The sequence below is a fragment of the Lissotriton vulgaris genome, chromosome 4_1 (genome assembly GCF_964263255.1).
Source record: "Lissotriton vulgaris chromosome 4_1, aLisVul1.2, whole genome shotgun sequence".
Lineage (NCBI taxonomy): Eukaryota > Metazoa > Chordata > Amphibia > Caudata > Salamandridae > Lissotriton > Lissotriton vulgaris.
In genome coordinates, this window is record NC_141691.1 from 1,397,818,820 (window position 1) to 1,397,838,969 (window position 20,150).

Here is a 20,150-nt window from a genome sequence, read left to right on the forward strand (position 1 = left end):
CTATTTCGCAATCCTTATCTTACTGTACGTACTTTTTATAATAACAATTATTGCAATTGTGGCAATACATTTCTCTTGTACGAGAAGAAAGACTGTTCAATAAATGTTGACCCTTTATTGACAAACGCCCGTCTCTCTATTCTCTACATCTCGTGAAAGTAAACTGCACTAGACTGACTGAGTGAAATCTATGTCTATTGTTTCACACGACCCTAGAGATTGACTCTTGATCTGAGGAGCAAAGTTGTCATGTTGCACGGTTGTTGGAAAACTGAATCCCTTCTTGTCTGTGCCAAGGAAGCTGATCACTTCCTATGCAGAGAAGAAAGTTTCCAGTGACCTCTGAGCTAGTTGGTAACACAACCCAATTAAGTTTAGCATAGTCAGTGGAGGCCTGGAATATCTGCAGTTCCACGTCGATACTACTGTTTATGTTATTCCAATGCGCAGGGCCTAGTGGGAAACTAGGAACTACACTACATGGCGCCCTAACGTTTGGTAAGGCGATAAACTAACGCAAGACTTATAGAGTAACTCAGTCGTGCATATTTCACACCCCTTTCTCCCGTAAATACTCCAATAGACGTCTGGAGTGGGTGAAAGGTTAAAATCCGCCCGACCTTAGTAGGAAGAGATTCCTATGTAAAGCTCTGGTTTATTCAACGTTGAAGGATACAGTGTTCCAAAATATTGTGCACCTAATCTTTGTCTCCTTGGAGACCTACTCTGCAAAGCCTGCATTTCTAAAAAAATGACAGACAGTGAAGAAGAAAGGGAAGCAGTTAGACTGGCAGCCCAACTAATAGAGGAAGACTCGAGTCTCCTACAGATTGACCCGGATGCTATTATCATCCCGGTCCATTTAAGAAGATCTATAACTTTAAAACTTATAGTAAACGGACTGACACCTCAGGGTGGTACAGTAATTTTCGTGATAGAGGCTCACGAGTATCGGCAGACAGAGGTATTCTATTCATGGATAAACTTTCCAGCGGTAAACGCTAGAACAAAAGAGTTTCACTATTACAAAATAGAGGAACCTCCGGGAGAGTACGCTCCTTTCGAGGAGATTGAAATCCCACTTAAATTTCAAGAGCACCTGCTCTGGTTTAATGGCGCCCTAAAACACACTGATCAAATAACTAGGCTCGGTCCACTAGGTAGACCAGGAGCTACGTGGCCGGTTCTAGCCAGCTACACACCACATCCTGACATTGCAAAAATGTCTAAGAAAGAGCTGTTAGCACAGCTAAAAACACTAATAAAAATACATAGGCAATTAGTCCAATATGTAATGCGGACTGCAACAGTCCAGCCAGCTGTTAATACACCACAGCTGACCCCTCATCAGGGGAACACAAATAAAATTACACCACAGAACATACAGTCATGTCTTGGTAAAACACCCGTAAAACGGGAACAAATTCCTTTCTGGTTAGCACAGAAAATCACTCAAATAGAGGCAGTATTTCCTGATACTACCCCTATTGAGAAACACAGAATCTTGACCATCTGCCTTCCTATGGGAATCGCACCACACGTGGAGGACTGTGACACTTGGGGTACAGTCTTTGCTTCCATTTACACAAAAACACACGATGTTCCGTCTATGGCGGTAATACCAGAAGTGCTAAAACAGATTCAAAATGAATTCGGTCCAGAGCCCGCTTTAAATCTAGGTATGAAATTACTGAAAGATTTCAAGCAGGTCACGGCTATATTATTAGCCAACGTAAAGGGAGAAGCAGCATCTGTGGCGATCCGCCAGAAGTTGAAGGAAACAGATATAAAAGATCCTGTTGAGCTAGCAAAAATCATAGAAAAATGCTATGAAGAATTAGGTAGAGACAGCTTGGGTGGAAAACCAGTTAAGCCCCAACTGCTCGAAAATCCTGAAAAATTATTTATTAAAAATAATTTAAATACTCCTAAAAAGAGCTGGGATGGAAATAAACAATCCACTCCCAAGGAAAAAGTTTTCCAGTCCAGAGGAAGGTCTCCTCGACGGAGGGAAAGAACTCCGACTCGAGAACGCCAGTCTCCCCAGAGGGAGCCCTCTGAGAAAAGATATAACCTTAGAAATAGGGATAATCTGAAAAAACCTGATAGATATCAAAGTATTGATACACGTCCCTCTCGATCTCTTCCACAGAATTCGGAAAGAAGAGGACGGTCAGACCCAGGAGAGCACACCAAGTCCAAAGACAAGGAACCTGCTCAGAGTAAAAAATCTCAATTTCAGAAAAAGAAGGTAGCCAGTATTAGAGTAATCAACCATGCCGAGAATACTGAGGACACAGTTGAAAAACGGGGAGTGGGCATTGACAATGTTGGACAGTGCAGCAGAAATCAGTATAGCGCGCAAGATCTTGATGAGTCATCTGGAGACAGTGGACACGAATGAATACATTCAAGTTGAAACTGCCGACGCCAGGCTTAGCGAGCCCCATAAAATATACGAAATAACATTGCGTATAGAGGGTGATAAGACTAGGAAAATTAAGGGTCTATTTTGGGATAAGCTCTCAAAAGGCTATGATATTCTGTTAGCTGAAAAAGATTGGCCCCCAGAGTTTGTCAGGGAGTGCCCTCGTGGCGAAGAAGTGATTATGCCTGCCTTCTCGAATCACATTCCGATTCACAAAAAATATACATTTGCAAGGAAATGGGCAGTAGCCCAGGCACCTGCATTGTATAAAAATCATGTAGGATGGGATGAGGATTCACCGCCTCACAAAATCCAACTAAAAAGTGAACCAACTGCCCAACGGCAGTATCCCATAAAGCAAGAAGCTAAAAAACAAGTCAGGGAGATCTTAGATCAACTTGAGTACCAGGGGGTGATTGAAACATGCACCTCTCAAATGAACAATCCTTTGTTTCCTGTCTCCAAGCCAGACAATTCATATCGTCTAGTTTTGGACTACAGACATCTTAATACATGTTGCAAAACTTTTGCAGTACAAAACTCGCATAGTGCAGCCCTAATGAATAACATAGTTAGGAAAAAATATAAAACGACATTAGACATTTCTAATGGATTCTTTTGTCAAAACATTGCACCAGAAAGCAGATATTTGACCGCTTTCTCCGCATTTGGGTCACAGAAAAAATTCTGTCGACTCCCACAGGGGTTCAAGAACAGCCCAGGACTATTCTCAGCTAGGGTAACAGAGTTACTACAAATCTATGATGATGAAGCATTGTCTTACGTAGATGATATTTATCTCACAGACGACGACTTGGATACTCACTTGAAAAGAGTGAACACCATTATACTTGGGTTCGCAGCAGAGGGTTACAAATTCAACTTTAAAAAGTCCCGAATTGCCCATCTGACAGTACTGTTTTTAGGGTATGAATTATCAAGTGAAGGGAAAAGCCTAGCGGACAACTTCTTAGAGAAGTGCGCTGTACTCCAAGCTCCAAAAACGCTGAAGAATTTACAATCCATTCTAGGTTTTCTGAATTTCGGAAGAACTTACATTCTAAATTACGCAGAGAGGGTTAAACCTCTCTACGAACTAATAAAACCAAATCAATTGGACTCAAAAACACACAGAAATTTTGAGATCACTGCAAACAGACATGTTAGCAAAAACAAAATTAGATACACGTGACAACACGATTGATCTTGTAATCCGAGTCATCCCAGGAAGATGCGGATTCACGTACCTGACCTCTAATGAGGGAGAAAAGGTACCAATTTCAATTAAATCTCACTTGTACACACAAGCAGAAAAAGCATTCAGTCACACAGAAAGAACTGTGAAAGCAGTGCAAATCGCATTAGCAAATGAACGAGAACTAGCACACGGCAAACGGATTAATATCCTTACAGCGGAATCCGCCTTCGAGGCGCTATTCAGCCCAGTAAACCTGCCTACAGTGTCACTGGATCCGAAATGGATACAGTGTATAGATTCGCTAGGAGCGGAAGACGTGAAATACTATTTCGCCCCGCAATTTGAAGAACTGAATGATTTAGAGTATGAAGAAGAATATCCTCTGCCAATCGAAATTCTGCCTCTCCCACAATACGCCTGTATAATCTATACAGATAGCTTTGTACAGCATTTCAACGTAGAGAGAAAATCCTACGATGCAGCATGTGCGATCATTAAAGGTCGTTGGCTGTGCGGTAAATTCAGACCGAAAGTAACAAAAACTGAATCTGTAAGAAACTGTTCGGTTCAGAGAACTGAAATCAGATCTTTAAAGATGGCGCTTGAAAATGCAGAACGTGAATTCCCGACACTTATAGTGTGCGATTCTCACTTTTGCGTCAACTCTTACAACAATAAACTGCAGAGTTGGATCGAAAACGACTACAAAGATGACACAGGTGCCACAATAAAGCATAAATTGCTCTGGAACGAGGTAGCTCTTTTATACAAAGAACTACAAAAGACTCACGTGATTCACGCACAGAGTCTTCAACGTGATGGCGTTCACGTTGCAGGGAATTCATTGGCTAATACAGCCACAGCGGAAGCAACTAACCCGGCTTCCGTAGCCACAAAAAAGCGTACAGACAAGTACATAGACGGGGAAACCATGCTAGCAGTAAAAACGACCGTAAAAGGCGACTGTGCAGCACTACCCGTAAACTATCCACTCAATTATGCATACGTAATCGATGCAAACTCCGTTCCTTTTGCTCGAATCCCTGGAGCGGGGGACAGAGTAATTCCAAACATGAACAGGAGAATATTTTTAATAGCAGACGCACACATGGGTTTGGGTCTAAGTCACAGAGAGATCAAGGAATCACTGACTGAATTACAATCAGTATTCTGGTGGCCGGGAATGAGTGTAGAACACCAAATATATGCAAACAACTGTGAAAACTGTAATAGGGATCGCAGTAGCGAACCTTGCTACCGGCTACCAGTCAGAAAGAGCGTAACGCTGCCTACACCCCATCCTGCGTCCTATTAACCATTAAGACGAAAAGCACTTAAAAAATGAGGCCTCCAGCGCTCGGCTGACGCTAGAACGGTTATAAAAGATTTGCGAGTCAATATCGGCATATACGCAATTACCACGTTCCATTCTGACCAGGGTCCAGCTTTCAGCTCTCGAGCCTATAAGGAGGCCATGGCCAGCATGGGAATTGGGTTGCGGTATTCTTGTCCGTCGCACCCCGAAGGGAATAGTGTGGTAGAAAGAAAAAACCGTGACATAAAGCAATCTATAACAGCGAAGGTATTAGGTTCAGGCGCTGGGTGGGTCAAACATTTAATAAGCGTCTAGACTAGTCTTAACAACATGCCAAGAAATTCTCTAAAAGGTTTCAGCCCATACGAACTATTGTTCGGAATTAGAATGCGCGTTCAGGACCTCGATAGTCAGATGTCAGTGGTACAAGAAGAAACAACGCACTTTGATGTAAAAGACCGTTTGGCTGTTTTACAGGAACTGAATGAAACAAGAAAATCATTAAGCAACATAAAGTTAAAGCAACAGCCAAGTACCACTGACGAGGCACCACCCGCAACAGCCCCAGCAAGGCCTGTCTGGATTCCAAAGATTGGGGATCTAGTCAGGGAAAAGATCGCGGTTAAGAAGGAATTTGGGCCTTCTTACAGAAAAGCAGTACCTGTCTTAGCAGTCACCGGAACAAGATCAGTTGTGCTACCGCCCCTTGCTGGTAAAAAGGAGAACAGAGTCGTGTCTATCGATCTGGTAAAACCACAAGCATGTGGCCTATAATCAACAGTAGGCCCAGTGGACTCCCAAGAAACAACAGAATACCCAAACTTGCAACAATCCAAGAGGTTCAAACTGAAAGACTAATCACATTCGATCAGCCTGCAGTGCACAATGAAGGACTATGCAATAATGCCATGGAACTCGTGCCTCTTGAAACACAGATTGAAACAGTTCGTCAAGAAACAACACCAGTCTACAATGATGTGGCATCAGAAAGTGCTACCGAGAGACAGATTGAAAGAACAATCCCATCAATTGACAGAACTGCCTCTGGTTATTTCATCAACTTCGACAACTTCTCTGAAGATTTAAACGATCCCGAAGTGATGCCAGGAACAAAAAAGTATTCTAAAGAAAATACAACAGGACTCCTTCAACAAATCAAAGAACTATATCTGGATTCACCGTTGATTGAGCATTGGATCATCTCAGGGGTATTCATACTCCTACTATGCCTAATTTTAGTTTTAATTTTAGGGAAGTTCATTACAATTGAATGGACACAGCAAGTCAGAACATCAACCTAGTCCTGAAACCACACAGATCATCCCATGTGAAGAAAAGAGAACTGTCAACAGTAAATGTCACAGCAATTCCAATACCTGGTGGGGTAGTATGGGAGAAAACAGACTATGAGATCTATGGTCCGGTCGAAATCCTGAAGTATCCTCATCAACTAAAGGTTTCCTTAAGTGACTTTGTGACACCAAGCACATTCTCTGATGATTGGGACTTTAACAGTATTAATGACATGATGTCTGATTTAGTAATGTCAGCTAGATTCACAGATCATGATTATTTACAAGGTTCATCTAGTTATGAGCAGTTATTCTGTTATACCCACTATGGGGATCATTACTTGCATAAATCTGCACAGCCTAGAAATGTTTTTTATGTATAATCAATGGGAACATTGTTCTACACCACCTAAAAGCAGTTCTAAAGCATTTTTTGAGAAATTCAAATACTTCTCAGGGTTTAACACCAGTGATGCAGAAACGTTTTATTACAAACTGTTAGATAAAACAGGAATGAAAACAATGCTGACAAATTCTAAATTGATATATTCAGAAGCATTTTATGATAAAATGATGACATTTGGTTTTGATTATTGGAAAAATAATATTGAAACAAAAACAATTTGGGGTACAAAAGATTGGCAGGTGCAAGGCATTGAAGCACTATTTAGAACCTGCATGATACCTGAACAAATGTTATTTTTAAATGACACAATACACCAAACATCTTGTCTTGGCCTAGCTAAGATCAAAGACCTTAAAACACCGTCTATTCCGAAGCCAATACCAGAAAATGCAACCGCTGATATTGAGTTAGACGTGTCACAAATTTTACATTTCAACAGAACAAATCCTGATTGGAAAAAGTGGTTAATCTGGCCTACAGACACAAATAACTGTCAAGATAGGTTCCTGAATAAAACACAGGGGTTAAAAATGACCAGATTAGACTCGAGATACTCCCAGAGACAACATCCAGGGATTATAACCACATACAGTGTAGGGAAACTCTGCCTAGAATGGCTAACTTCATCCACACTGGCTGAAATTAAGCAACACTTGTCTTTACTAAAAGAGGGTGCTGATTTGCGCGACTTCATTCTTGGACCACGCAAACAGCGTCAAAAGCGTTTCATAGCGACCAGCATCTATGCTGCTTACAACGAGGCTAGGAAAGTAAAGCAAATTGAAACTGCTGAAAAAATACGAGAAATTGATCGTATTAATTTGGAGAAATCACTTTCTGTGGTAGACAATGGGTTAACCAACTCTGTCTTCCAGAATATATTCTTTGGACAATATTGTATCCTCTGCCTTTGATGTGATAGACAGAGATTTGCTAATGTTACAACATGGCCAATCTCAATTACGCTCTATTATAGAATTAGGCTGGACGCTGCAAAATCTTCGTTCAGGCTATGTGCCTTGGCGTTTAATCAACACGACGTCATTATTTTCCAGTTTTAACCTTACTGATAAACAGATCAGTTTGGCACAGAAAGGAGCAGACTATACAATCCTGAGCATCGAAAAACTCGAGAGATTACCATTGACAATGTCAGAGAGTCCTGTCATTGAATGGATAATACACGGAATTATCACAATTCCGATAACAACTTTCCGATTTAAAAAGTGCCTTGAGTACATACCTGCTGGCCAGTATGAACAATTGGGTAAAGGATATGTAAAATCTGAATGGAAATTACCATACACTCATTCTTGCTATAGTGACAGTGACAAAAATGTATTTCTTAGTGGTGAAAATTGTAAACATTCACTAAGCGGTATACTTTTGTGTCAGGGTATTAATTTACACGGAGCATGTGATGGAGATTCAAACAACCTTTCATGCCACCAGCCAGTCACACCTGCAACTCAGATAGAGCCCTTCTTTATGCAACTCGCAAACGGGAGTTACATTCTTAGAACGGATCACAGATGTTGTGGCCTGACGCCAGGGAAAAGTTATCTAGTACAAGTTACGTCCATGGTCAAATGTTGTATGCAAGCATTGTTCCGGAGCGGGCCTCCAGACATAGTGACTCCCCTCTGGCCTCGTCTGAATCTCTATTCTTTACGAATTGATACATTAAGCAAAATGAAATCTGTACTTTTACAGACAACAGTGCCTATAACGTCATCTAAAGAGACGTATGATCTTCTAGTCGCAAGGACGGCTACTGAGGTTCATGACCTTTTATCAACAAATTGCCCCGTGCATTTCGTAGAAATGTTCAGCCAACTCCTTAACATGTCTAGTGCAACAAGCATCCCAGGCATATTTAAGACAGTCTTTACGGGACTGCTAACACCCTTCCAGGCAATTTTGGGAATCTTTCCTAATTTTGTGCACTCCATTTTTGGCGGCATACCACTATTTTTGGGACTCGTTGCAGGGATTCTATTTTTGACCCTCCTGCTACGTTATGGCAAGCCTCGGCTCAGACATAGCTCCCATGGGAATGGAAGAGACAATCCTAGCAATGCGCTACAGGGACAGGATAACTAACATCCTCGGATTGGCCAGGCTGAGAGATCTAAACATGACCTGGTTCCTTTCATTCAGACCGATATGGCAAAATTGCATTTTACCTGTGCTACGGTGTATGCTTTGCGGCGATGAATGCGTGTTGGACATCTGTCTTTCACTTCCATCAGCAGTACCAATGGACGTCGATACTTTGCTCAGTCCAATAACGGCTCACGCATTGTGTTGTCCCCAGCGGCTACCAATCCTGATGACGGCATTTGTGGAGACTCCTGTACTACAGCCAAGTGGTAACAGTGGAGCGAGTGACAAAAGCAACATCATCCAGGTACAACGTTCTGTGAGCATTGCTGGTCCTGCCTTCGATGACAGCAATCATTCTCACACCTGCCAAGTTACAGCGCTATCTAATTTGGTTGAACTATCACCTGATTTTGTAGACCAATTCTTTGAGAGCCTGTCTGATACGATGTTCTCACCCACAGAGAAACAATAACTTTTTGAGAAGCTTTCCGACACACAGCGTTCCCATGAACTCTGAATTCGGCCTTCAGTTTTGATCAACAAAAACTGCCAGGAGCTTTGGAAATCTATTTTTCTTTGAATTGGACAATTTTTCTAATATTGACCCTTTTTGGCACGAACAATTCTTTGCTTAACGTAAAAACTATTCTTAGAGAACAGAAGCTTCACACTTCTATTTCTAAACACATCTAGAGACATAACAACATGACACCAGCCTCTAGCACACATGTTATTACAATGCATTTTTATGTGATGATTTATCTCGCATTTCTTCTGTCAGAGATACTTCATGTGTAATTCCTTTTGCATAATCGTTCATTGATTTCATATGCAATAATTTTTTGAATGATTACTATGCTTTAAAAAACGTACAGTACCTAAATTCCATGTATTACAAGTACGCCTATTTCGAATGCATTTATGTATTTTGGGGTGGGCAATGTTACACATGCATCTAATTGCTTAGTTTTAGTAATTTTGATGGACATTACCCGTGGAGTGGGTGTTGCGTGTTTATCTAGGTTCCTGATCGATACTGTGACCTTATGCCCCTATTCGGCTATAAATCCATTTATTCCCTATATTGGCATAACCGTTCAAGTGCGATTTTCTGAAAAGTCATCTCTGGCCTCACACGAACAGAGCCACATTCCAGCATGACTCTCTGCTACTTCCTTTGCGACCAATTAGTGCAATGACAGTGCAGCAGTCCCTATCTGATATTCCTAGATAACACTCCGAGTTCTTCAACAAGATAAAAACTTAGCAAACCTGGAAATCCCCGCTTGCTATGTTTTGATTAGTATTGGAACTCTAATGAGCAACTGATAACTGTCACTTCCTAGTGACATCTTTAATTGACGTCTTATGTCCAGCAAACTTGCGTCAAACCCGGCACCTGTCAGGTATAAATATTACCAACGTTGCCTTAAGCAATGTTCGTTGCCTGTTGCTGATGCCAGCTGCCTGCATGACCCTGTGTTGGTAAATCTAGCACTCTGTCGCTGCAGCCTGCTATCCTGTGGTGGTGAAGCTGCTGATTACCATTATCGCCGCTACAGCGCGAACTATGGTGCAGTACGCTTAAGGAGCTGAACAGCCGTCCTCTGCGAAGACATCCAGCAGATTCCAGCTGCCCGCGGACGCTGTCCCCCCTCCTTCCTTGACGCGCTGAAGAGAGCCGTTGCCTTTCTCGTGCAGAGAAATCCAGTCCCGGCGCTTCCGGTTTACCCTCGCGGGTGACTGGGATATCGAGAGAGACCCCTGAAGGAGATACCAATCCTCCATCATTCTATTCAGAGGTATGGTGTTGACTAAACCCTTAGACGAGAATTCTTGAAACAAACCTTGGCAAAACCAACTTAACTTAAAGCTACTTACTTGCTCCCCTTTCACGTGTTAGGCTTAGGTCAGGCACACTGGGGTAGGCTTAGTTAGAAGCACCAGTTGAGTATGTTAGCCTAATGTATATATGACTGTATATATGTTTTATTACTTTTAAACCATTGTATGGCTAAGAAACCATATCAATGCTTTTACAGTTCTATTTCGCAATCCTTATCTTACTGTACGTACTTTTTATAATAACAATTATTGCAATTGTGGCAATACATTTCTCTTGTACGAGAAGAAAGACTGTTCAATAAATGTTAACCCTTTATTGACAAACGCCCGTCTCTCTATTCTCTACATCTCGTGAAAGTAAACTGCACTAGACTGACTGAGTGAAATCTATGTCTATTGTTTCACACGACCCTAGAGATTGACTCTTGATCTGAGGAGCAAAGTTGTCATGTTGCACGGTTGTTGGAAAACTGAATCCCTTCTTGTCTGTGCCAAGGAAGCTGATCACTTTCTATGCAGAGAAGAAAGTTTCCAGTGACCTCTGAGCTAGTTGGTAACACAACCCAATTAAGTTTAGCATAGTCAGTGGAGGCCTGGAATATCTGCAGTTCCACGTCGATACTACTGTTTATGTTATTCCAATGCGCAGGGCCTAGTGGGAAACTAGGAACTACACTACACCACATGGTGCTGCTGTGCAATTTAAAGATGAGCAAAACAACAGTCGTTTATTAATTCAATATAAATGAAAAACAACTAATACCAGCTTTGGAGGCCTCAAACAGTCTAAAACATAACACTTGTAGCAGTGTGATGGTTAGTAGTTGTGTAGGTACTGTCATTGGCAGCGCTAGCAGTAGCAATGGGTAATGCAAGCTGTAGTGGCCTCCCGACGAAGGCCATGGCACTTATTTCTTTACACATTAAGCACTGGGAGTGGCACAACTTTGAATCATTTTGCAGAATATTTCTGGTATTAAAGAGAACCACCGCTCTTGTGAAGGCCGTGGAATCTGTTTTTTAAAAAGTTCAAAAGTAAACTTAACTAGTGCCCGTGTGTGCCTACAAGCTCTGCTGTATCTCATCTCACAGAGTGCAATTGCATTCAGATAAGATCTATATCTACTAGGTTGTATTGAACATTAACTGTCACCTATAAGAGTAACACAAAACGATATGTTCAATATATAGATTAAAAATTGCATTATATCAATAACCCGTTTTTATACTAAATATCGCTCTGTCTCCAAAATCAACCTAAGCCAAGCAATTGTGAAGACCAGAGTGTCTAAACGACCAATAAACTAAGGGAATTGTGCCATACTGAAAAACACTACCTTGTGTTATTGAGTTGCTGTTCAGTGTTTGGAAGATATATGTGTGTCTTTATTTTTTCAATGTTGTCTCTAGAACTAAAACTTAGATAAGCACTTTGAGAAACCCCACTTGTTGTAGCAACTGGTGACTTCATGAAGGCAATAGACACAAAGGATGAAGGACCTCAATATGTAATGAGAAGGCCTCACTTCTGTGTGCCACCCTGCCCAATACACGCCCAAAATCTGTGAACAGTTCTTAAATCATCTGCCTGCTTAACCTACACTTCAAATATATCTTCTCTTCCCTCTGATCAAATATTGTGACCCTAAGCCTAAACATTATCTCTTGTCTTCTCTTCCTCCTGTACTATGCTGCCAGAAACCTCATTCATCTTGCCACTGCATAAAGTACAGCCATTTCGGAGAATACAAAATACTTTTTTGTGACTATTTGAAATTAGCGAATGCATATTGATAAATAAAACTAGCAAATAACAATTAGATAATCACATTTTGAAAATCATAAAATATTTTCACTATTTAACTATTGTTTAATCTTTTTTGCAATGCAGATTGTTATTTCTCTATTTTGAAATTGTGATACATTTCTCTAGAGAATTAGGTTACTGGTTGAGTAGGGTGAAAACCTATTCAAGTAGCCACCACAATCTCTGTCAGGGTGAACACAAGTTGACCCCAAAATTAACCTGTGCTTAACCGTCTGGTAGCTTGACACAAAGCAGTCAGGCTTTACTTAGAGGCAATGTGTAAAGTGTTTATGTAGCACCTCAAACAGTAATAAAGTAAACACACAACACAAACAAAATCCCACACCCATTTAGAAAAACAAAGTAAAATTAATAAATTATTTGATACCAAAACACACAAAAATCCAATTAGTAGAACCAGAGATATGCAATTTCAAGTAAAAATAGAGTACAGAAGCCCAAATCACCAACTGTGGTTATTTAGTCGTGCCAGACTAGAACACAGTCACAAGTTCAGGCCGACTGCACTAGAGCACGGGTCGGGAACAAGACCTTGTTAGGCCTGCTGAATAAAGTATCTTAAATTCTGATTGCGGAGTGTTGTGAGAACATGCGTTGAGGATGCGTTGCACACGCAGCAGTTCCGAGGAGCTGCGGCGCTGCAATCTGGAGTCCTGTGTTGTCGTCGAGGATGACAACTTTCTAAAAGTGCCATTTTCAGGATTGTGACTTAAAATCCAATATAATATTAAATAGGGTTTTTAATTACAGCTCTTTAGACAACAAACTCGACATTCCTATCTTGCTCCCAATTGAATTTTACTACTCATTAAATGGAACTTTATGGTATCTTATGGGAGCGGTAGGCCTCACTGTAGTGAAAAACGAATTTAGGAGTGTTTCACTACCAGGACATGTTAAACCTAAAAATACATGTCCAACTTTTAAAAACACTGCAACCTGCCCTCTGGACTGTGTAGGGCCTACTCTGGGGAAGACTTATGTAGCGTCCTCCCCAGCTCGGAAGCAGGCAAATCAGTATGCCACACACGGAGCTCGAAATTGGTCGTCGTTATTCCACAGCATAAAATTTCACTCTGCCCTCTGAGTATGTCATAGACATTTATAACCCCATCTTAACATCTCCAAACCAGTTACGTACTTTCTCTCCTAAGTCAGCCCAGAACCTCAAGGGTCCTAGCACAAATAGTCTCATGACACTACAACCTCTATGCATAAAAAATTGAGGTTTGGGCCTGGTAGGACTTTTTTCTTTTTAGGTCGAAATAGTAGTTTGAAACTGCACACACAGGCTGCAATGGCAGGCCTGGGACATGTTTAAGGGATATTTAAGTGGGTGGTAAAATAAGTGCGGCAGGCCCACTAGTAGCATTTACTTTACAGGCCGTAGGTACAGGTGGTACCACTTTATTAGGTATGTGTAAGTAAATTAAATAGGCCAGTTGGGTGTAAGACAATTTTCCCATGTTCAAAGGAGAGAGCACATGCACTGGTTAGCAGTAGTAAAGTTTGCAGTCCAAAAGTCAGCAAAAACATATCAAGAAGAGGAGGATGGAAGGCAAAAAGTTGGGGGAAACCATGCCAAGGATGTCAGGTCCAACAATTGCAATGTTCACAAACAAGTTTGTGATCTTCACACTACAGGCTTCATCAGACTGTCATAGATTTCAGGATAGCGTTTAACACACAAAAGCTGCCTAAGTATCTTAAACGCATTCCTGTTCGCTACATTCTGTATGATAAAGGTTGTGATATTTTGTACTGTTTCAGTCAAAGATATTTTATCACATTAACTTGTATTTGTGCAACAAACTGGCATAGGAATGTTTTTTATCAAGCATTGCACCTTTGCTATTCTCATTGCATGTGATAACGAGGGCGGTAAAGTCTCAAGTCTATACATTATTTTCTGCTTCCTTTGTTGGTGCAGTTAAAGGTGTCACACCGTGCACACACTGAAAACCCCAAATTATGAAATTTACTGACAGTTACAGGAGGCGGCCTGTTCTGGAAATCCCGTTGTATATTTACAGTGAGTAAAAGGTATAAAATGTGTCAAGATAAGAAGTATTGAGCTGGTAATCCCCGTGGGCTGCATATCTATCTTCCGCTGAGAAGTGAAATTTGCTTCGGTTCAGTGGTGCTGGGTATTTTTTTTAGCCATGCTGCTCTTTCATTATAAAATCTGGAATGGTGCCATTTAGGCTGTATGGCTTTCAGAAAATCAGAATAAAAGTTTTCCAAGTTGTGTTTACTTATGTCACTATATGTGAGTGATAGTGGGCTCTGAAAAAGGACTATATAATCCCCTTCCTTTAAGGAAACTCCACCTATTTTTTATTTATTTTAAATCTTGTTCCGTTTGAAGCTTTCCTAGGATTTTGTTTATTTCGAAGAGTGATTAACTGGGCTATTTGCTTTATGTATTACATTTAGGCAGTTCTGGGCTCCATTTTATGCGAAGGGCGGTGGTGTGGGAAAGGAGGGTGCTCCTAATAAATTGAGCTTCAACCCGCCATGTGGCTCTATGCCATTTCATCCACCTTCTCATAAATTTACCATCATTGCAACCTTAACCCTCACCCTTAACCCAATGTTAACTTCAACACTAACTTTTATCCCTATCCTAACCCTTAACCTAAGCCTCCTTCTAATAGAGCCTAAACTGGAACCTGCAAAACCTATTTTTATTGTTTTCTTTTTTTAACTAACCTTGAAAAAATTTCTTTCTAGTATATTTTACTTTCCATTCATAGTAACGTAAAATCATTTTCTTGGAAACAACCTTTATATGCCTGCGTTTTCTCTAAGGGTCTGCATCTCTAACATTTCTCTAATATGACATAAATTCTATCAGACAAGTAATTCTGCTTTCTACATAGACGCCATTATTGGCATGTTTGAGGACTTTCAAAAAGTGCACATTTCACTGCATGCCTTAGAGACTGTGACTGAACCAAATGGCATTTTCAAATTTTCTGAGATTTTAGTGTTCTTCTATGTTCAAAATTTCCAACAGAATGTTTGTCAATTTTTGCAAATGGGGATGACTGCAAAAGTAAGTGTTGTCGTTGTCCTCATCGTCATCGCTGTTGTCATCATTGCTTTGGGAAGAGCTTCAAAAAAGTGCCTAGTACCAAAAATTGGGGCGGCAAACAATTCTTTTGAATTAGATATTTGCACACACCTGAAGTGAATACCTGAATCTAAAAGGCCAGTTTTCCTTGTACATATGGCCATTAAGTATAATAGTTTACATCCATATGTACTATCTCTCAGCTGAATATTCATTGCATCTAGCAAGGGTTAGTCAAGGAGCAATCTGTAGTCTATCTTCATATTATAATTCAAATTAATGAAGTGCACTTGTACCTAGAAAAGGTGTCATGGCACCAAGTATAAACCTACTGATCCAAATCCAAAGAAAGGAGTGTGTATATTAATTAAAGAGTATACAACAATATTTTAAGTGATTTCCCGAATCCTAATAGATTATCAGTAGAACAAAGCTCAGAAGGAAGGGAGTTCCATACTGTAGGTGCCTGAACTGAGACGGCTCAGCCACCTACCCACACTTTTTAAAATTTAAGTATAACAAGAAGGCTGGTGACAGAAAAGTGAAGCTGGCGTATTGGTGTACATCTTAGAAATCTAGTTTAAGTGAACCTTAGTCCAGTCTTGTGGATTGCTTTAAGAATGATGCACAACAATTTGAAGTTCATCCTTTAAGGCAAAAGAAGCCAGTGCTTCAGAGGATGAGGACGATGTATGGCAGGATAAAGCTAGCTTGGCAACCACAGTTTGAATGTGCTACAGCCATTTCTGCAGATAGATGGGTACCGCCAAGAAATTTGGGATTACCATAATCCCGGTGGCTGAGTACAAAGGATTGAACTACTAGCGGGTAGCAGTGAGATGGAAGTGATGGGAGAGTTTTATGAAGAAGACACATAAAGATAAAATATGGAGAGTTTATTTACATGTACAGTGAGTGAAAGATTTGCATGTAAGTATACTGCAAGATCCCAGCCTGACCGACTGGATTGGTAGGAGTAGGTTTGCTAGGTAGCGGCCAGAAATCAGAAGGTAATGGAGCCAGTGGGCTACCTGTAGAACAGTTAGTGTTCTGTTTTTTCACTGCTGAAATAGTAGGGATTGTCATTTAGCCAAAGAGATATGTCTCATATACATCTGTGAAATGCAGCAAGAGGTAGGGGAGAGATGAGATCAATTGACAACATGATTTGTCTGTCATCTGCATAATTCATAAAGTTTAGGACGTGACTTCAAATCAGTTGTGCCAAAGGCATCGGGTACAGTATGAGCCGAGTTGGTATCAGCCATAAGTACCTGTGGGACTCTTTGCTTCACCTGTCTAGCTGATGACAGGAATGGAGAAAGATGAACAGTTTGTGTGTGATTTTGCAGGTATGTTGTGCACCAGTCCAGGAATAACCCTTGGAGTCCTGATTACCCCAGCTTTGAAATTAAGATACTGGGGTCCACATGTCAAAGGTTGCATACAGGTCAAGTAGTATCACCTCTACAAATTGTTCTTTGTCCATTGTTATTCTGACGTTGTTCAATACTATGACCACGGCTAACTCTGTGCAATCAGCTGGTTAGAACCCTGAATGCACAGTCCAATAGAGTATGGCCTTCAAAATAAGTGGTGATTAGCTTATTAACAGGTTTCTCCACAGTATTTACTGGGAAGTGCAGAAGTGAAATAGGCCTGAAATTACTCAGGACGGAAGGCTCAGCTGATGTTTTTTTAAGCAAAGGCAGCACCATTGCTCTTTTTTTAAAAAGTAGGAACTATCCCTTGGTTTAAAGAGTTATAATATAGATTTAGCGAAGGGGCCGCAAAGGAATTTAATGTTTCTTTCCAGATTTTAGGGGAAAATGGATCAAGAGGCAAGCCAGAAGAGATGAAAGCGGGAATAGTATGACAGGAAATCAAATTTAGTTGCTCAGAACTATCGAGAGAAGGATGTAGACACGGAGAACGTGGTTGTCCCTCACCTTCCATAGAAGGACCTTAGATTTGACAACCCGAGGTTGGTGAAGAGGGGTGCTAGACTGGCCAAATTATTAGAAACTTTCTCTTTGAAGTATAGAGAAATGTTATCACAGATCTTATAGGTGTGTTTTACTGGCTGTAATGTGCATCTATGGTTAATTAATGCTTGTGTGATGCAGAAAATCTTCTTTGAGGCACGAAGGGACTCTATTATTAGCTTGGCATAATACTCTAACTTAGCCATAGCTTGTAAGGTTGGCTTATGTTGTTGTTTTATTTATAGCATGTAAGTCATCGTCCACAATATTTTGCTTTCTTACACTCCAGCTAATCTCAGGGATTCACTATACCAAGGTGCAGAGAGTTGAGTGAGCGTATATTTTCTTTCTCTAGAGAACTGGGTCAAGAGCCTGCACAATCTAATCTTGATAAGTATTAGATTCCTCATCTACCGTAAGATTATCTGTTGGGTATGAGGGACAGACCAGAGCATCCACAAAAGTGGCCACAGAAAACTAGGCCCAGAGTCTTCCTAAAATAGAGTTTGCACAGGTCGGGCCCCATAACCCTGCATTGGTAGCTAATAACAAATGAAAGTGGATGGAGAAATTATCCATCTGATCCTGGGGTAGGTTTCAATCCACCTTAATCAGCTCAGGCTAGAAATATTAGTGATAAAGTATGGTCCTCTTTATGTGTGGAACTTGTAACTAACTGAGTGATATTAAGTCCTTTCAAATATTCAAGCAAGTCCATCGGGACAGGGGTAGATTGAAAGTTCATCCTTATGTTAGAATCTTCCATCAGAAAGAAGGAAGAATGTGAGAGGATAAAAGGCAAGGTAAGTTTAGCAAGGAATACATGAATAAAGTCACAGATCTCGGGGGACAATAACATAATAACCATTCTTATCAACACAAACGGTGAAGTGTGTATCGTCATACTCATTACTTCTGCTGATGGAACTTCAACCAATTTAGAAAGTTTAACCTGCCAACACTCTTTAGAAATGTATTGCAAGATCACCTACTTGTGGCAAAGGGTAGGGTAAGTGTATAGCTTTGAATCCTTCAGGACATGCACAGGCTAGGTCATGGTTTGATTCAGTATTAGAACATTGGAATGTTGGGTTCCCATTGAAAACAATGGAGTGCTCTGAGCTTCTAATGGCCAGTAGAAGCCCAAAGCTCCAACATTCCAATGTTGTTGTTCACAGCAGTCGCTGTGAAAAAAAGCCCTACGCAGCCCGAGGAGTTTTTAATCCCCTCGGGCTCCGTGAGGCCTTTGCTTTATTTTTAGAACATTCTTCCCTCTAGTGGCAAAATGTTCTAATAGCCTTATAGCCCTCCGTAGTTAGGCTATACCGGCATTAAAGTCACGCCCCTTGTTCGGCAAGAACCTTTAACGCTGGAGAGGAGCTTGCGGCCATTAGAATCGAGGAGCCCTCCATTGTCTTGAATAGAGCTTCCAGCATTCCAATGTTCTAATAAAAACTAAGTCATAACCTTCAAATTGCATAAGATGTTGTATCTCTACTAAATGCTCTACTAGAGAATGAGCATTAACTAGTTTGCAGCAGATTTCAGAGTTAAGCGGACAGGTACCTATTAAGGCTGTAGGGACCATTGGTGTTCGTATGATTAATGGTTGGTGGTGGCAATACAGATTTGTTAGGGGAATCCAGTCCTGCTGTGGCAATGCCTATGTCAGTATGTATCATATTGGCTATCCAGGGAGTTTTTAAGAGGCCCCACCAGCAACTAGCAGAACTAGACAGCCATCAAAAATAGCGGTTGAGAGATGGACTCCACTTAGAGCAGCAAAATGACTCTGCTGCAAGCTTTGATAGAAGAGTCTAAGGGGAAAATCAGAGTGCAGCGAGGGGAGGCGAAGTGCAAGCGTAACAACAAACTATTTATCCTTTAAAAGCATGAGTCATATAACAACATTAAAAATCAATGCAATTTAATTCTGCATATAGTCATTAAAAAATGTGCACACTTAAATGCATGGGCTTAGTAGAGTGCTGAATGTTTTCGTTTACCTCTATGTGATAAATATTTTTTGCTTTCTTTCCTCAGGGTCAATTCTGTGACTACTGCTATGCTGCAGATCCTAGTAAAGCTCATCCAGTAACCAATGCTATTGATGGGACAGAACGCTGGTGGCAAAGCCCACCCCTGTCTCTGGGCTTGCAGTACAATGAAGTCAATGTCACCTTAGACCTTGGTCAGGTCAGTGGACTGCCTTTTGACTGTTATTAATTTGTCTGTTTGTGAGCAAATGGCAATTGGGGATCTGCATGTAAAATGGTAAATGATCATTTGATCCGAGATCCCTAAAATATCTTGGGAGAATCAGGCACACACTTACATACAAATAGTTACTTGCAGAACACATAAATGCAATGTATCAATGCAAACATCCCTTGAGTAAGCCACATAAATGTAGTTTTGTTGCTTGGCTTAACCCCTTCGGTGCTGATGACAGCTCCCAGTCGTCATGAGTTACGGTGCTCGTGTGCTGATGACGGCTGGGAGCGGTCATGACCACACCCGTGATCGGAATGTTCAGCACCGGCGCGGAATTCCAGCCGCAGCCAAGGTGTTAAATCTTCTGAAAATATGTAAGCGATGTTCCAAGTTTCAGAGACAGTAGGTATATTTACAGGTATCGGAGATAGAGTTCACTGTGTGCAGGTGCAGTCGG

The 20,150-nt window shown here is 41.0% G+C and overlaps 1 protein-coding gene across 1 annotated transcript in view; it reads left to right on the forward strand.

Annotated features, from left to right (window-relative positions):
• The window catches only part of LAMA3 (laminin subunit alpha 3), a 1,118,674-nt gene that overhangs the window by 40,753 nt on the left and 1,057,771 nt on the right, over positions 1-20,150 (forward strand). Inside the window, exon 2 of the mRNA XM_086917979.1 lies at positions 19,523-19,675. Within this exon, the coding sequence (XP_086774105.1) occupies positions 19,523-19,675 (153 nt within the window). The remainder of the gene's footprint in view (positions 1-19,522; positions 19,676-20,150) is intronic.